The 19,840-nt window shown below is 34.8% G+C and overlaps 1 protein-coding gene across 1 annotated transcript in view; it reads left to right on the top strand.

Moving 5' to 3' along the window:
- Positions 1–19,840, top strand: part of MAP3K15 (mitogen-activated protein kinase kinase kinase 15) — a 74,332-nt gene that overhangs the window by 4,329 nt on the left and 50,163 nt on the right. The window contains exons 3-9 of the mRNA XM_029285989.1: positions 9,859–10,052; positions 11,449–11,617; positions 13,931–14,037; positions 16,468–16,638; positions 18,283–18,395; positions 18,714–18,873; positions 19,421–19,571. Coding sequence (XP_029141822.1) covers positions 9,859–10,052; positions 11,449–11,617; positions 13,931–14,037; positions 16,468–16,638; positions 18,283–18,395; positions 18,714–18,873; positions 19,421–19,571 — 1,065 coding nt within the window. The remainder of the gene's footprint in view (positions 1–9,858; positions 10,053–11,448; positions 11,618–13,930; positions 14,038–16,467; positions 16,639–18,282; positions 18,396–18,713; positions 18,874–19,420; positions 19,572–19,840) is intronic.

Below are 19,840 nucleotides of genomic sequence, written 5' to 3'. Positions count from 1 at the left end.
TTACTCTTTGTCAGAAAAAAAGAAATTTGGATATAAAAATATTTCGCAGTTGCGACTTGAGCCTGCTCTATGCCCCTAGTTGGGGGCGGCAAGGCAAGAGATATTGTAAAAAGAGTAAACTGCAGTATGGCAGTTGAAAATGTCAAGGTGTTCACAATCAGACCAATCTGTCTGAACTCCCTATATATATATATATATAAACAAGGGAAGACATATATATAAAAGATTTATGTCTTCCCTTGTTTATATATATAATATTTAATTTATTGGTGGAGTGTTCAATGATTTCCAGCCATTCCACAGTTTCTACATACTGATTTCATTTCAAAACAACATAATTGCTCCTTTTATTTAGTTGACAATGTCTCATCAAAGTAAAGCAGATCTATAGAATTATTTATTCCACTTCCACAGATTCTAGTGGGAAGGGAGAAAGAGGCTAAATATTGAAAATAACTGATGCAGAGTAAAGAGGATCATTTCCATTTTCGTTTTCCTACTCAGCAGCAGCTATAGGTTTGATCAAACACTTTGATTTGAAACTGAAAGAAAATTGGGAAGTCAGGCAGTGTCAAATACTTGTTTTTGCTCTTTAAATTTTGTTAAGAATGGACTATGTTATACATACATACATGTATGTACGTACATACATACGTGCATACTGCATGTTATGTATAATTCATATTAAGTTTATTTTAAGTGGTTGCGATGTAGGTGACTGGCATTAAATGGTTTACATGTTTTTTAAAAAAAAATCATACAAAAAGTGCATTAAAATATATGCATTTTTGTAAAAAGCAGATAAAACTATATTCACTGTGATTAAATGATTAAAAAAATAACTAAACCAGTGTGACTTGGTAGACAACTACTGTGAGGAATAAAAATTCAACTCCAAGGGTGTTGGAAAACAAAACAAGTTTTATTAAAGCTTTTGCAAAAGCAGTGGAGCTCTTGGTAATGGCAAATCCCAGAGTCCACACTTGAATCAATTTTTGCATAGGTTTTTATACGCCACATCCTTCCAAAGTGAGCCCAGTTGATAGGCCCACCCGGTCACATGCTTTCCCACCGCCTAGCAATCATTACAATTACCAGACCCTCCAATTATTAGATCAAATGTTCCTTTTGTTCCTGTTTTATCTTCACTCCCTTTTCTATGATTTGTAATATCCTGCTAACTCCGGGTATAGCCTTATCTACAAGGTGAACTGTTACCCAAACTGGATAATTGCAATTATAAAAGATTTATGTCTTCCCTTGTTTATCTATAAGAATGCCTGCTTTGCATCTAGAAGCTATGTGTGTAACAGAGTTCTTGCTTTGGTTAAACATGGCTGCACTTTGGTTCATAGTTATACTTTAAAATACTAACGCTAAGTATTTTTTATAAAGAATAAGCCTTATATAAATTGAATAATATGTTATTCATAAGCTATATGCTATTCTACAATAGTGTGCACTATTCTAAAAGTATCCTTTAAGTCAGTATATATAATTCCTCTCTATTCCTTCACTTATTATATCTCCTTTTCTAAAAATATCTTAGCTAAGTGCCTCTATATGCCTATTCCTTTAACAGAAGTGAAAAATTACAACATGTACATTTCTTGTGTACCTCACACCACTATTATAAATAGTTTATGATAGATGGGTATGAGTATAAAAATCTGGACAGAAAGACTATCACATTACGAACAATATTGCATTTGGAAATTGCCTTCCTTTAAAAATGTTGAGAATAGTATTGTTTTATAAAATTTATTATTTCACCTAAAGACAAAATTATGTGTAAGATCATTTTGTGCCTCAGATGGCAGAAATATTTTCACATTAGCTACTTAATCAATTGAGTATTGATGATATTTATTTAGTTTGTCCAAGAGTGTAAGTATACCAGCATTTTGTGCTAAGTGTCTCACTTTGCAGGATCCACATTCAAAATGTAGGTGGGCAGGACAAACAAATAGCTGAGACCAGGGTACAAACTAAATTTCATTTCAGTTAATTGATATTAAATTTGGTACTGGGCATTTAATTACCAATATGTTTAATATTTTTCCACTTTATTATATTGACTGTTATAGGTCTGTGGCAAAATTTGGAGGGGTTACTTATAGGTGGGATAGCATACTGAGTTGGTAGGACCTAAGGTTGTATTCTTACCATGCAGCCATGTTCTTTAAATTAAATTTGTATTTATTTCATTTAGTTGTGGAAAATTCAACAAAAATATAGGAATTAAAAGCATGGCTGATTCAAGGATTTGATGATCTGGTAAAAGTCCATAATTATTTCTATAAACAAGATTTCCCATAGTCTTTTCCTCAGGTTTGGCCATAGAGGTTTTCAGTAATGAACAATTGCTGGGGCTTAGTAGAGCACCCATTGACACATTTTGGATATTTGTGGGCCTGCTCCTTCTGTTTGCTGCTGGTGCTGCCTGTTTACCTGTTTTCTTTAAACAAATAAGCAGTAAAAGGAGCAAGGAAAAATAACAATAATTTAGGTATCTCTTAATATGATGAAGAAAAAATATGCAGCACCCATCCATCCATCCATTCATTCCGGCATTTTTTCTAGAGCTGCCTGACTCTGGGCATTTTACAAATTATAAAAGCAAGAAACATCATAGTATTAGAAAAGAATGATGGTCATCCAAACGGAATAATAAAACCTCTTTTCTCATTTAACATCTAATATAAAAAAGCCTGACAACCACCCTACCCTAAGGCCCTAGGTTCTCAAAGCTAATTTAAGGGCAGATGGGGTTATAGTGAAGAAGATTCTCTTACCCAAGTACCCAAATCTAAAATAGCAATCTTGATTCTGCACTTTTGCACCTATACTAGTGCCAGATGCCACTATCAAAGCAACCTCTGCTTGTTTTTGGTCCTTTTTTGCTAGAAATATATATATCTATTGAAATGAGGATTGCATTTGTGGATGCAAATGAAGAAGAATCTCCATCTTTATATTTAATTCACTAGCTAGATTTTCTCCAGCAACGTATAAATTAACTCCAGCAAAGTATAAATTAACTAGTTAAACAAAGAAACAAACAAACAAACAAATAAATAAATCGTATTAATTCTCATTTCTATTGCTGCAATGTCCAAGTAGGAAATATAGAGTAAAATAGCAAGGATTCTATTAGGTGGATATGATCCACAAAAATATGGATTGAAGACTATGTAATTCTCAGCATGGCAATATCACAAACCCAGAAATCTCTGCATAGATTCTTGTTCTAGATGCCCTTTTTCCTCTAGATGGTTATTCTAAATTTAAATAATATGTAGGATTGGTTGCTGGGAAGAAGGCAATGATTGATGGCTTGATAAATGTAAAAAAACATATATAAATCTTCTAGTATAATACAATATATTGGTGGAGTCACCACAATATTACAGTAAAAGCAATACTAATCTGGCTGGAAAGAGTTCTCTTCAGCTCTCTTCCCAGAGAACTCAAATAATTTCCTTTTCCAGGGAAGTAAAGTTTAGTGTTTTTTCCTTAAGGATTCTCAGGACAGCATTTATTAGTAAATGGCATGGTCAGTGTCAAATAATTCTTGCTGAGATAGTGCACTCTTAATTTGATATATTAGCTTTATCTGTACAGTTACGAAGATTGAAATTTTTATTTAGGTATGTGCATCTGACTGTGTTAAATTGGCAGATATATGCAGTTGTCATGTAGTAAAAATGATTGCAATTCAGTAGTGAATCAAAGAAAAAATGGAGAATTGGACATTCAGTTAAAGGAAAGTGGTAAAATTTCCATGATAATAATCTAATGAGGGATGACTTTTTTATTATATGGTAGTCTTCTGGAGTGAGTGTCCATGCTTGCTCTTAGTTTGTTTTATATTTAAAAAGTTTTAAAATACAAAAAGATTTATGGACTGCAGGAAATATATTTTCTTTATATGTTTATTATTTAAAATAATAACTTGACATTTCCTCCCCTTTAAAGAATGTTGAAATTAGAAGATTAATTTTTTAGGGAGGAAAGAATGGGTATATTGAGCTGAGAACAGAATTTATATAAACTGTTAAATTAATGTTTCTATTGGGATATGGCCTTTGAACTTCAGTTAAACTAAATTGGAAAAACCTGTAGTTTCACATATGTTTTGAATGAACACATTACTATGAAATTAAACTTTATCTTACTTAAAATTCAAGGTTCATTACTACTGTTTTTTAAAAGACTAATTTAATGTTAAAGTGAGATGTTCTTTATTCCTATAAAATAAACAATTAAAATGAAAGGTTACTAATTTACAGTCCTAAAGAAAGTTTGACTTATCAGCAACCTCTTATGTCCTGGAATTTATTTTTCCAAACCAGAACTGGCCTTGCATTTAATGAAGAGTTGCAATATTCTGTGCCCATTTTTGAAGTTTAAAGATACTTGAAGTCTGACTGCCATTTTCTATCAGAAATTGGTGTATGCACGTTCCAAACGATTTCTTATAAAATTATTAAAATTCTCAGCCTAAAGAATTATCCCAGCATGATCCAAAGGTGCTTTTCAAAAGGCAACTGGACTTTCTTGGATTTTTTCCTTGAAAATGTTTCACTTCTCATCTCAGAAGATTCTTCAGTTCAGGAATGAACTGATAGATAGAAGAAACTGATAGAAACAAGAAAGTGCAGTTACCTTTTGAAAAGTACCTTTGAGTAATTATTACCCAATTAATATTCTTGCTTCCTATGGAATGTTTGTAATTATACATTCCATTAATCTTTGTATTGTACATATACATGGCTAGCATACTGATACATATACATCAATACTTTGCTGTTTTCGCTGGAAATGTAAACAAAGGCCAGGTACTTATTACCATATCTGTGGGTATGCCCTAAAGCGAAAAAGTTCTGGCTTAAGATACATACATGGCTGGAAAAGATGACTAAAATACAGATAGAACTTAAACCAGAACTGTTTTTGTTAGGAATATTAGGAGCTAAGTACGAGAAGGAGAATGAGTATTTAATATTGCATGTATTGACAGCAGCGAGAATAGTATTTGCCCAATACTGGAAAAATGAAAACTTACCAGCTGAGGCTATCTTAATTAAGAAAATTTTAGAATGTGCAGAAATGGATAGATTAACCTTAGAGATTAAAGAGAAAGAAGATTCAGTTTATTTTAAAACATGGGATAAATTTTATCAATGGTTAGGAAAACGAACTAGTGAAAAATGAATGTGATATGTTACTTTGAATATATATTGGTAAGAAGAATGATATGTATTGACCAACTGATACTGTTTATGATTTCGTTTATCATATTCACCACAGCTATTTACTATTATATTAATTAGTACTGACTGAACATATGTACCCGGACAATAGTCTGTTTGCTAAAGCTTGAAAATGTTACTGGGGGGCAACCCCAATGTTGTTCCCAATCCTGTCCCAACCCCAATCCCGACCCTAACCCCATCACGAACCTTAATCCCTTTCCTGGTCCTATCCCTTCCCCAACCTTATAAAACTCAATAAAAACCTTTATTAAAAAAATACTTTGCTGTTTTTCTTTTTTTCTTAACAATTCTTTTCTTTTCCGTGTGTCTTCTTTTTAAAATCTGAATCTTTGTCTTCCTCCATTACAATTTGGAATAGGCTACCAGCCATAAATCTTTTCTTCAAGTACAGCTACTTCCAGAATACCATAGTGGTAGTATGATGGGCAAAGTACGTATCACTCTTTTACTCCGCTTTACCTTTTATAAATGTTGCTATACATGTGCTTCTCTGTCCTGTTTTGAAGTAAACATTTCTTGAACATTTTAAAGATTGCTTTCTTCTAACTTTCTGTGCTCTTGGAATAGCTAGCATTATTTATCAGAGTCTTTGCCAGCAGTGCTCTTAGGGTAACAGTCTTGGGAACCAATAACCTGCTTCTGTAATTGCAGATGCTGTGAGACATAGAAAGAGTCCATAGTGCCAGCATTTCCAAATTAGTATTATTCCAAAATCACAACTAATATGAAAAAGAACCTGTTTTAACCATACATCAGTTATGTCTTCCAGTACTCTTAGATTAAACCAAAATATTTTTATTTAGAATGGAAATACTTCTCCTTGGTCCTTAATGTTACTAGTAAATTGAAGAATTGAACATGATCCCACAACCAATCTGATAAGCAGTGCTAGTAATTTTACCAAATGATATGTATCCATTCTTTAAAGTAACATCTACCTTGTCTGGTGTGTGGGATACAATTGTTTTCTGTTTGCAATACAGACATACTGGAAAAAGATGTTTATAAAAAAGATTCTATAGAATTCCTTTCATTTATTTAGGACAAAGATTTTAAACTTGTTTCAACCTGCCCATCTACAGTTACAGCAGCTCTTTGCCCTAAATTGTCATCTGCTTAAGTAAATATCCAAAGTCAGATATAGAATATTTTCATCTGGGGTACACATTTATGGAAGTTTGTTTCTAATAGGTCTTTTGTGGCACTTTCTTGGCACCTGTCCTTTTAACACTTCTTAAATTCTTTCTTAGGCATATGCAATGTTAAGTATAGAACACATTTTGTAGGCTTCACAGTTAAAACAGGAAAAAAACCTCATTGTTTTGTTGATTTGAGGTATTTTTGTATGTACAGTGTAAGCTGTCAACTGGTAAGTAGAGAGAAAACTTATTTAACAGAAGAAACAGAATAAACTAAGATGTATTGGCTCCATCTTCCCCAACATGACTTCCAGTAAATTTGTTTACAATATATTCAAGTTATCTGGAGATATGGGAGTGCAGCCAAAACATATCAAGAGACATCAACATTGGGAAAGGCAGAAAGAATTAATATTATTTCCCTTACAATCACATAATGATTAAAATGTCTGATGACAGGCACACACCCCAATTTAACATTCAATGAACATCCAGAGCTCTTCTTTTTTTTAAACAAGTTTTATTAATTTTTCAGTTTTTACATCCAAGTGATTAGGAAGCAGCGTGGTGATAGGGTAATCAAAAATCCAATAACAGAATCATTCATATATATCTCAGGTTACCTCATTAAAAATTCCCTCTCTATTTCCCTTAATTTTTATATCATATTCAAATTAATACATTTCTAGATAGAGCTCAATGAATCAATACAATTATCAATAAAATTTTATTTGTACATATCCAAATCCTGTTTTTTAAATTTTACTTAATTCCAATTACCATGTTCCAATTTAGCCATTAATAACCATAATAATTAAACTTTGGGTAACCCCAATTTCCCTCATTTCATTACCAAATAATTATCATGTCTAGAATACACATATTATTCCAAAAATTAAATTCTTACTTTATTTCACAAATATATTCTATTTCTCGTCCTGATAGCTCCTCATTTGCTAATAAAATATCTTTCAGTGTCACAAACCCATTTTCATATTACAATTCAAAACTATAATCTTAACAATTTTCATTTCCATTATAAATCTAGGTCCTAAACATTAAATAAGTCAATATCTCTAAAAATCTTCTTAATCTGTTAAATAAGATTTTAAGCTATTCCATCATCAATCAAGAAGGGAAGGAGAAGAAGAGAGAGACTGACTAGGGTAAAAAGTCATGTCCAGTGTTGTAGTTGTTAATTGATTGTCTAGGTTGTCTAGGTTCTCAGTGTATTGTGTTTGTTGTTCGGTTCCTGGTTGCTTTTGGAGTTACAGGTACTTTAGTTGAAATCAGTATTTGGTTGTCAAAGTTCTCAATAGGTTGTGTGTCCAGTTGTGTAGAATCCTCTTTAATATTAATTTGTTCCTCTTCTGTTGTTTTTTTGCTTATAAGTTGATCAGTTGGAGTCTGGAATTCAATTTGTAGTTTTGGGGTAACATCTTTGGCTTTCACTAGCTCAGTAGCTTCAAGGATTTTTTCAAGTATAAGTTTATAGTTAAGTTGTGGGTAAGATTCCTCCATTTCTATAGTGGTTAGAGATAGTCTTTTAGTGGAGGCTATGCTTAGTAAAAGTCAGCCAGTATTCACCTCCACAGCTTCTAGAAGTTGTTTCCACCACCCAGCTGTTTCCAACTCTTATCTTTTTTAGGGCAAATCAAGGGAGTCAACAGGCCTCACAGGCAGAAATATTCAGTTGCTGTACCAGGCTTCACCACAAGATGTCCCCACAGGCTAAGAATTCTTTTTCCAGACGCCCATTAAATTTTTATCCAGTTAGAAAAAAGGAAAAAAGGATATTTTTCAAAGTTAATAGGTAGATAAAATGATAGGTCTCTATAATAGGAAATTTTTGGGACCCCAAAGTATCCAAAAAATAAAAATCCAGTTACTTAGTTGTTGAGATTAGTTATTCTTTTCTTTTCTTTTCAAAACTTAAATTCCCAAAGTAGGCAAACACCGCAGGGGAGAAGTTTCAGGAGGCTTTCACAGGAAGGTAGTTAGGGTAAAAGAGAGGTAAGGAAGGGTCTCACCCAAATCCTCCGCGGTGCTTCGTTGTGCTTAGTTGTAATTTTGGCTTTCAGCTGGTGCGACTTGGTGATCGGCCATATCAATGGCCGATCTTTTCTTCTTCGGTCCTGAAGAACTGCCTCGGATCAAACGGAGGGGCTGCCGCCCCTCTGTGATCTAGCAAGGGTCCTCCCCAACAGTGGTCGCCCCTCCAGGGCAACTTTCGACCCTTTCCAGGGTCTTCCGAAGAAGGAAAACCGGACGGGGGAGAGAGAGCTCTCACCGTGCGTCCGCTGGCGCATTGATCCGGAACTGGAAGCCTGAACATCCAGAGCTCTTGAACCAGTCAGTTTTCATGTCTCTGCTGTAGATCTGATAGGATATCTCTCCGTGGGGGAATCGCTATAAATGAATCTGAAGCTGTAGCCAGCTGAAAGGAAGCACTTGTGAAGAAGTCTTAGTTCTAATGCCATGACAATGGGACACTTCCTCTATATAGTGATTTGTGGTTAGCTGTTCACAAATCATTCTAGCCCCATCAGAAGGATTAGAGCCAGCACCTTATATTAATTCACTGCCAGATAACAGCATGTCAATGAAAGAAAAAACAGGACCACAAATCAGCATATCTTGTCCAAGCCCATACAAGGACAAGCTGTTGAGTATAAATAGGCAACAAATCTCATTCCTCCATATCAGAGCACTGATGATGTTATCTAGTCTGGTAATAAAACATCTTCCTAAAGAAAAAGCCAAAGAATAGCAAGAACCCAATAATTCAACCATGAGCTAAATATACAGGTAGTCCTTAAGTTATAAATGTAATAGAGCCTGCCCATTCCACTCGTAACTCGAAAACTCAGAGTGAATATTGTACCTCAAACGAGATCACTCCTTTGCTCATTAAGACACACATGGCTCGTTAAGTGCACATGAGGTATCTCAGGGTGGGGAAGGCCATGGAGGGCCTAGTGATGGAAAAGGCCCTCGAGGCCTCCCCAGCCCAGTAAGATACCTCATGCTTCCCCCTCCTTCCTGCCACGCCGGATTCACCTAGAAAAGATCCGTCTCCTCTCTGTCACGGTTCCTGCTGCCGCCTGGATCTGAGGCCAGGGGACAGTTCTGCGTGCCTCCAGAGGCTGGATTGGGGCAGCCTCTGATGCCCTGATCCAGCCTCTGGAGGCATGTGGAACTGTCCCCCGGCCTCAGATCTGGGCAGCAGCAGGAACTGCGGCAGAGAGGAGAGGGATCTTTTCAAGGTGAGTCCGGCGTGGTTATATGGTCTCTTATTTGTTATAAGGTTTTTTATGATAACTGGATGAAAACTGGATGTATTTTGCATAAATTTCAAAGAAGCCTTTAAAATTGTATTTCTGTATCTTTGTTATGCTTTCTTTTTAATATGCAATATTTTAATTCATTGTCTTCTTCAGGCTTCAAGCGGCAACTATCACTTCATTCCATACACTGTATCATCATGTGATGATTGTTTTTGTTGTGAAAGTGATGCCCAGCGGAGAGCATCTGAGTACATCCAACCTAATTGGGACACCATCTTAGGACCACTCTGTGTGCCACTAATGGACAAATTTATCAGCCTTCTCAAGGATATCCATATCACCTCATGGTAATCTATCACTCTTTAATGGTTTTATTAATCATTTCTTTTTCTATTTTTTTTCTTTAAAAACAAAGCTTTAGGATGTTTTGCAATCACAATATTTCTCTGCCTAATGCATTGATGTGTTTGTAATTTAATCCAAGTTGGATCTTTCTTATGCATCTGTTCTAACAAACTAACCCTAGTAACATGGAACTATTTTTAAAGATGTAATAAGTAAAATAAGAACTGGTGATCCGTCCAGTTGTACAAGTATGCATAAATAAAGAAATCTTCAAACTCTATTTTGAAATAAGACACTGAATAGAATAGAATAGAATAGAATAGAATAGAATAGAATAGAATAGAATAGAATAGAATAGAATAATAACTTTATTGTCACTTTGAATGTACACTAATCGGCATACATTAAAATGAAATTTCATTGCAAACAGCTCTCAAAGGGTCACCACTTCCGATATACACTACATAAATATGACAAAAATAAATAAATAAATACAGAATTATGCATATACCTACATATATTATACGACATAGAGAAACAACAGTTCAGGTTATGTATACATGTACATGGCGAGAAAAACGAATCTTGTGAGTTTACCAGATGGATGACATAGGGAACAAAGCTATTACAGAATCGGGTAGTCCTGCTAGATATACTTCGAAACCTCCTCCCAATTTTGGCAGATACGAAAGTCTTTGTCTCTGTTTCTGCCATGCTATGGAATATATTCCCTTAATGTATACCCCATTCTCTCTATGGAGATTCTTTGGGAGCATCTTTAGACGTCCCATTGTCTCATTGTTTAGTAAAACTATAAAGACCTCCTTACCATGATTAGAATTGTTTCATGATTTTAGTATTTATTTTATTGTTAATTTTGATCTTTATTTTCAATTTGTTATGTTGTTTTGCTTTATTTTTGTTAGTTGCCTTGACTAATGAAGATAGCAAGAAGACAGGGTTGTCACCACCATCATCATCTAACTGAAATATTGTAACTACAAAAATACTTTATGTCTGTGACATTAGATTTTGTTAACCATGTCATATGGTCTCCTCATTTGTGTGGGAAGCTGTTTCTATTCATATCAGGTTCAGGTGATGATTGGCTTTGAATTAATGCATGGCGAACCATTCAGAAATGTGGATTTCCATGCTCAGTTTGAATTTTGCACTGGGTTTTTATTATAATTAGAAACATAGGATCTCTCCGTTCATAACATTCCTTATTTCTGTTCAGAAGATACTCACCAACTACTTGCTGAGATGGGCAGCCATATAAATTGAATTAAGATATAAACATTCTGTGGAAAAACCAGAGTCTGTTGTTTCAATGTTTTGTATTTTAATATGTCATCTGTTAAATAAATTTGTGTTCTGTTGTGTTTAATTCCTTAGTACATATTATAAGGAAAGTCTGTTAAATGACATCAGAAAAGCTAGAAAGAAATATCAAGGAGAAGAACTTGCAAAAGAACTGGCTAAGATTAAACTTCATATGGATAATACTGAAATCCTGACTTCTGACATTGTGATCAATTTACTCCTATCCTATAGAGATATTCAGGTATGTTACTTTTACCTGAAAATGCAGAATTTACCCATTTATGGTATGGATAATAATAATAATAATAATAATAATAATAATAATAATAATAATAATAATAATAATAAAAATAAAGTTGGAAGGGACCTTGGAGGTCATCTAGTCCAACCCCCTGCTCAGGCAGGAAACCCTATACCATTTCGGACAAATGGCTGTCCAGTCTCTTCTTTAAAACTTCCAGTGTTGGAGCATTCACCGCTTCTGGAGGCAGATTGTTCCACTGGTTTCTGATCTTAATTTGTCCCCTTTTAGAATATCTATTGTAAGTTCAAAAGTGCTTTTCCTGCAATATTTTGTGTCTTTTTCTATGATATTCATCAGCCTTAAATTGAATTGAGGGAATGAATCACATAAACAGTTGTTATGCAATCTGAGTGACATTCAGCATATATATTGTACAGTGTATCTACTGCCCTTAACAAAGAGATTATCTATAAGGCTACTTTTTAAATTTCACTTCTGACTTTCTGCCAGTTACAAAGAGATAAATACTTAAGAGAAGATCATCCATCTAGAAGAGTCACACCAGTGACTTGTTACCAAAAGAATAATAGTCACTTGTCTGAGATGGTATAGGTTCTCCTGCTTGAGTGGGGGGCTGGACTTAGAACAGGGCTTTTCAACCTTTTCACCCATTGTACCACTTTTTAAGATATGGCAATATCCGAGTATCACCAGTTGCCTAGCAAGGTGTCAAAAACTTGATGACCCCCCCCCAAAAAGAAAGAAAAATTGATAAAGTACAGGTAGCCTTCAACTTACAACAGTTCACTTAGTGACTGTTCGAAGCTACAATATTATTGAAAAAAGTGACATGACCATTTTTCACACTTATGACCATTTCACATTCCCAGGGTCATGTGACTTACATTCAGATGCTTGGCAAATGATTCATATTTATGATGGCTGCAGTGTCTCAAGGTCATGTGATCCCCTTTTGCAACCTTTTGTCAAGCAAAGTCAATGGGGAAACCAGATTCACTTAATCTTTTATATCAGGGGTGTCAAACTCAATTTCATTGAGGGCTGCATTAGCATTGTGATTGGCGGGGTGTGTGTGTTTCCTTTTTCCCTCCCACCCTGCCTCCCTACTTCTCATTCCCATCTCCCTTCCTTCCTTCCTTCCTTCCTTCCTTCCTTCCTTCCTTTGCTGATCCTGGCGCTTCTGCTGAGCCCTGACAGTGATCTGCACTTCTGCATGGCTGTTTGGGTTCAGCAGAAGTGCCAGTATCAATGCTGGGCTCCAGCTCATCGGTGCTTCTTTGGAGCTCAGCAGAAGTGCCAATTAGCTGTAGCTGCACGCGCCAACCCTGGGGCTTCTGCCAAGCCCCCATAGCCCTGCAAGAAGTGCATGCCGATCCTGGGGCTCCTGCCCAACTTGTTTGCTCACCCTTCCCCTGAAAACATGCCGCTCGCTCACTCACCCTTCTCAAAACACACTGCTCACTCGCCCTTCCCAAAACATGCCGCTCACTCGCCCTTTTCCCGAAAACACGCCGCTCACTCACTCACCCTTCCTCCGAAAACAGGCTGCTCGCTCACTCGCCCTTCCTCTGAAAACAGTCCGCTCACTCTGTCTCTCCTCTCTTGCTAAGAAAAACCTCTTTGCTTCTCTCTCTTTCTCTCCCTCTCCTGCCAAAACCTGCCCCTTTTATACTTTCTCTTCTCTCCACCCTCCTCCTTTTCTCTTCCGGGTGCGCTGAAGCTCCAATTACTATGTCGCCATGTGCGCCGATCCTGGGGCTTCTGCCAAGCTTTGCAGCTCCAGCTGATCTCCAGGTCTGTGCGGCATCACTTTAGCTGATTCCCTCCCCCGCTACACTTGGCTAGGGGTCGCGTACCACCTGCCAAGTGCTAAAGTACCACTGGTGGTACGCGTACCCCTGGTTGAAAAGCCCTGGACTAGAAGACCTCCAAGGTCCCTTGCAGCTCTATTCTATTCAAAAGCAAGGATTTTGTTATACAGTTTCAGGGGTAGTCAACCTTGGCTCTTTTATGACTCTTGGACTTCAACTCCCAGAATTCCTGTGCTGGCTCAGGAATTCTGGGAGTTGAAGTCCACGAGTTGACTACCCCTGATTATATAGTTCTTCCCTGTAAGTCAAGAGCATCTCTGTCAGATTTTCTTCTGTGGTGAATCAATTGTTAGGGACAAGCACTGTAAATTTTTTAGGAGTTGTTGGTCATGGCCACATTTGCAAAGTAGGAAAAGAAGAAATGTTTGATGCATGAATTTTTGTTTATAAATATTTTATTATCTTTTGCTACTGCTAGAATTATGATGCTATGGTGAAACTAGTGGAGACACTGGAAGTGCTCCCAACTTGTGATTTGGCTGATCAGCACAATATCAAATTTCACTATGCCTTTGCACTGAATAGGTAAGCTTAATTTTTATGTGTTTTACTCTATTTTTTTATAAATAGATATTTTATGTAATTAGTGAGTTACCATGGATATCTTAAAAATAGATTTACAGATTTACATTTTCAGGGAGTGGAATGTTAAATTTACTAGACCTCAATACAATGGACTTGCACGTAATAGACCAAATTCTGCTGCCATTGAGACAATTATCCCATTATGCAATTGATGTGACTGTATTTTGTGAAAAGTGATGTTATTTTCAGAAGGATATAATCATTTCACAAAGTATCTTAATAACAGACAACATCCTCCCAATTAGTTAGTTTTTAATTTTCATATCATAATTTTACATAAAGAACAAAATCATTTTCTGACCCTATATTATTCAGTTTAACTGGCATTTCTGATGTATTGATTGGGGTTCAGTTTAATTTCAACTGTATAGCATAGTTTATTGTAATGAACAAGTTGCTTAGAACTAATAGTAAAATAAATTTGCATAGCTTATACCATTGAATATATATCTCAGCAGTGATGCAAATTTCTTTTATACGTTAATATTAACAATTACTATTTAAGGATATTGTTGTAATCATTTCCCATGGTTTCTTGAAAGTCAGATTGTGAAATATTGTGGTACTTCAAATAATTTAAATATTTCTGTTTTATTCACATATTTGTGGTGTACACCACCCAGAGTCACTTGTTGAGATGGATGGCTATAGAAATCAATCAATCAAACAAACAAACAATCATTGTATTTATATCCCACCTTCATATTGCACAATACACGATGGCACAACTGCCCACAACAACCCAGTTACATGAGATGGACTGAGGGAGCAAGCAATTGGCTCAAAGTTACGAAAGGAAGGAAGGAAAGAAAAAAGGAAGGAAGGAAAGAAAGAAAGAAAAAAGAAAGAAAGAAAGAAAGAAAGAAAAAGAAAGAAAGAAAGAAAGAAAAAAGAAAAAGATGCTTTTAATATGCATCAGGAAAGGAATGCTTCCCAGTAAAGTGGGGAAGACTAAAAAATAACATTGTGGCTTCTTTTACTCAAGAAATATTCAGTAATCTGTGGTTTTGTTGGCATAATCTTGTTGCATAAAACACATAGTTACTGAATTTATACAGAGAAATAAGCAGCAGAATGCATAAAGTTGCTAGTCTTGGTTACATATTTTTTTATAGATTCATGAAGAAAATATCTTCTGCTTCATTCCCTGGACTTTTCCAGCTTTTTGTTGATTCCAAACTTTAGATAATATTGTTACTTCTTTTACCTAGCCCTGGTACCCAGGTTCAATCTTTGTTCTAAAAGATTTTGTATCTTGCAGAAAGTAGGGATCCTGACCCATGCCTCAATTTTACCATATTTTTTAACAATTGAGCTAACTTTTGTGCCAGTTGTTTATTACTTTTATAGAATCCCTTAAATCATGAAGTTTGTGTATTGACTTTACTAGTAACTTTTTTTTCTATTATACATGAACAGTATTTGGTTAGTACACTTCAACAGTCTTATGTAAAAGATTTTTTAAACTGCAGTGTTTGCCAATTGCATGTTTTCTTGTTCACACAAATGTGTTATCTTTATGTAAACAGTGAAAGGGTTTTTATGTACAGTATATTAACATGCATTTGTTTCAATTTGGATCCTGAAAAAATAATACTAATGAAAGTTTTTTGTCACATTATGTTGAAAGATTTTGCTATTGTTTTATAGCTAAAGTCAGACATCTGAGATACTTAACTAAAATGTTCTAGAGTCATAGCTTTTCTTCAGCAACACATTGAATTTATTTCATTAGGGACAGCTACACAAAATAAATATTAGAACTCTGCTACACCTTAGATTCAGTCTCCAGAGCACATAGAAAGTAGCATCTCTGTGATATCTTATAGTAACTGTATCTTTCAAAGGCCCATGTGGCACTCCAAAACACCTTTTAGATAATGAGTACAAAGCAGTTATCTGACTGTTCATGATAGGGTGGTTTTTCAGAATTAACTGAAAATATCCATAGGAAGAGGAAAAGAGCTGTTTAAAGTCACTTTAGATTCCATAGGTCTTGTATTATATTTCTAAGAGATGTATAAATCTGAAAAAATGCTAGAGAGGAAAAAAAATATTGAAAATTGATTGGTTTGTGTAGAAGAACAAGGAGTCTGATGACACCAAGCCCATCAATTTTTTTATTGCATAAACTATTAGTAGTAGAAAGATGTGATGGAATGGAATGTTATTTACAAATATAGTAAATGTCTTTAGATTGTTACAAGAATCTTTATTGGTTTTACTGCAAAACACTCAATCTGAGAAAATCTATATAAATTGCAGTTTTGGGGTAATATAATTATATAATATTGTTAGGAACAAAAAGTTTGTCATCCTATGTGATTTATGTATGTGTGTAATTAGACCAGGTTTTTGTCTGAATTTTAGAAGGAACAACATGGGTGACCGGGAAAAGGCACTTCAAGTGATGCTCCAGGTGTTACAGGCATGTGATCATCCAGCACCAGATATGTTTTGCCTATGTGGGAGAATTTATAAAGACATATTCCTTGATTCAGACTGTAAAGATAATAGTAGCCGAGACAAAGCCATTGAATGGTAAGAGGTGTTGAACGGTTCAGTATCACTATAAAAATAGAAAAGGAGAGTATTCTACTAGTAAATTCCACATTCACTACCAATTACAGGTAGTCCTCAACTTACAACAGTTCATTTAGTGATCTTTCAAAGCTACAGTGGCACTGAAAAAAGTGACATGACCATTTTTCACACTTACGATCACTGTAGCATCCCCACAGTTACATGACTGAAATTCGGACACTTGGCAACTGGCTCATATTTATGATGGTTGCAGTGTCCTGGGGTCATGTGATTGCTATTTGTGATCTTCTGACAAGCAAAGTCAGTGGGGAAACCAGATTCATTTAATAACTCTGTTACTAACTTAAGAACTACAGTGATTCACTTAACAACTATGGCAGAAAAGTCGTAAAATGGAGTAAAACTCACATGTCTCCCTTAGCAACATAAATTTTGGCATCAATTGTGATCGTAAGTTGAGGACTACCTATAGTATCCTATCATCCTAAAAAGTGAATAAATAATGGAATGTATACAGATAAAACCATAAGGAAGGCCCTCTGAATTTGATGAAAGCTCTTGTTCTCTGATTAGCAGTGGCCAACTAGGTATTACAGGACAGCTTCCAAGAACAAGAAAAGGCAACCGAGGATTGTTTGATTATCAGAAACTGAAATTTTGAGTCATTATTATTATTATCATACCTGACATACAGCTTTTGAAGTCATTTAAACTGGTACACATTATCACATCCTAAGCACAAAATTCTCCATTGTATGATGGAAAGACTTCCCATTAAGTCTAAGGAAACTAGTTCTGATGTTGAACTAGGTTTTTTTCCTCTTTATTCTCTTTCTCCATTTAAAAAAAAATCTGCCAATTCCCCTTCTGCTTAGCTGGCTTTTTGTTAACTACACAAATGTTTAATCTGTGCTTCTAAAATAAATTCTTCAACTTCTTCTCAATGATCTTAATTTGGCTTTTTCTGCATTAGTTCCAACACATTAAAATCCATTTTCAAGTATGATGGCAAATTCTCTTACTTAATATTTTCTTAAAACAACACTACAAGGAGCGTTGTTACGTGCTTCTGAACTTGACAGCCCACTTCCAATTTAGACCCATCTAAATAAAATTGAAAAGCCTGAAAAAAAATGAAGCTGGAAGAAATTAATTTTTTTAAAAAAGATATTCCCTTGATGACATTGTGATTTTGAGAGTGGAAGCCTATATATGTTAGCTCAGAAAAGGGTTCCATACATATGAACAGCCAATTTTGTAGAATGTTGGAACTTTCACTTTGGGGATGTCTTATGTTGGTTGTTCTCTATGACAGCATCTTCATATTTCAGTAAAATTGTTTATTCCATTAATTAAATAAAAATATATAAACAGTTGAAAAACGTATTATTATATAATAATTTAAAATAATTATCTTTAAAGCAGAACTGCTTAAACAGTTTGATACAATTTAAAAAGTATATACGTCTTCTCTGCCTTATATTAGATGACTAAAATCTGCATTCTCCTCTTCCCCAGGGAGGGGGAAATAAGGGGCGGAGGGGAGGTGGAATCAGTTCTGTAATATCTAGCATGAGATATATTGAGATTTGATAACTATTTTTCTTCTGTGACTCATTTGATTAATTTTTTTTCCTACAGGTATCATAAAGGGTTTGAGCTCCAGTCAACTCTGTATTCTGGAATTAACCTTGCAGTTTTGCTGATCGTTTCTGGGCAGCAATTTGAAACTTCCATGGAACTGAGGAAAATAGGTAAATGAATAAAGGAAAATTAAGTGTGGTGATGTCAGTCAGTTAATTTCATAAGCCTGATCCACCTTTTCCTCCCTTCCCTTCATGGTTCCAGTCACATGAAGTTTCCTTCTACTTAACTGTTAACACCAATGGCAATAATATTGTCTAATTTCTAGCTTTAAATTCTGTAGAGAAAAAGATGGGTACACCTGTACAATTTCTCCTTCCAGTTAAATTTTGAGACTATAATCCTTAGAAACACATCACCCACTCTTAGGTTTTGAAATAGGATTCTTGTATTTGTTTGCAGCATTCTCTTTTTATATGTTTGTCAAGGAGTACGGTTAAATAGTTTATTGGGAAGAAAAGGGAATCTGGAAAAAATGAACAATTACTGGGACGTTGGACAGTTTTTCACCGTAAGCATGTTGGCCAGTGACATTGGTAAAGCTATCCAAGCAGCAGAGAGACTTTTCAAATTGAAACCACCCATTTGGTATGTATCATCACATATTTTTTGTAATTGTAGCTCACATTTACTAGGTTTTGTTAAGTTTTCTCTTTATTGTAAGCCATGATGACCTGAAGTTTGTTTTTCCAAATTCCTACATACACACCAACACTTTTGCTTTGTTGTGATATTTTGTCTGATGAGGAATTTTAAAAAACATAAGAGTTTGCATGACTATTTATTATGGTTTGATTGATCTTACTAACAATATCAACTAGTCGTGGATTTGGAGAGTTTTCCCTCCAATAGAGATATAAATTTTTTGGGATTTTTTTTGTCAAAATATTCACATGATAATTTGGCTGCAAAATTTAAATAAAAATATCATTTGTGTTTTTAAAGAAGACTAACTAGGTAAGAATTAGCAGTAATTCGTTGGAAAGTATGTTTTATAAAAAAAAAAAAGACTTTGGAAGGTTGATTTTATTATCCATCTATTTAAATACATGATTCCTATAAAATATGTTTTTCAACATTGATTTAAAAGGACCTATTGGCCATTTTGTTTATTAATTATATTTATATGTTTCAGGTATTTAAAATCCTTGGTACAAAATCTGATATTAATTCAGCATTTCAAGAAACTGACCATAGAACATTCTCCAAGGCAAGAAAGACTGAACTTCTGGTTGGATATAATTTTTGAGGCAACTAAAATAAAAAACAATGGATTAAGATTCCCAGTAAGATTCTACAGTGTATAATTTGTTGTTAATTATATAACTATATTGATACTGAGTTGGAGGTAACAAAAAATGATTGTGTATCGAACAAACTAATAGAATAGTGTTCCCCTTAAGACTAAGTTGACTCTCACCATATTGGTTTTTCAAAAAGCCATATATTCCCTGGGAACAGATTAGTAATGAGGATATCAAGTCCCACATAGCTGGCAAACTCAAGAATAGTTTATTCACATGGATTTCAAAATTAATGTTAGTCAATATAAAAC

The sequence above is a fragment of the Protobothrops mucrosquamatus genome, unplaced genomic scaffold, assembly GCF_001527695.2.
Source record: "Protobothrops mucrosquamatus isolate PMUCROS unplaced genomic scaffold, P.Mucros_1.0 scaffold_198, whole genome shotgun sequence".
NCBI classification, from domain to species: Eukaryota; Metazoa; Chordata; class Lepidosauria; order Squamata; family Viperidae; genus Protobothrops; species Protobothrops mucrosquamatus.
The sequence above is the reverse complement of the archived record's forward strand: the minus strand, read 5'-3'. Positions and strand labels throughout refer to the sequence as shown.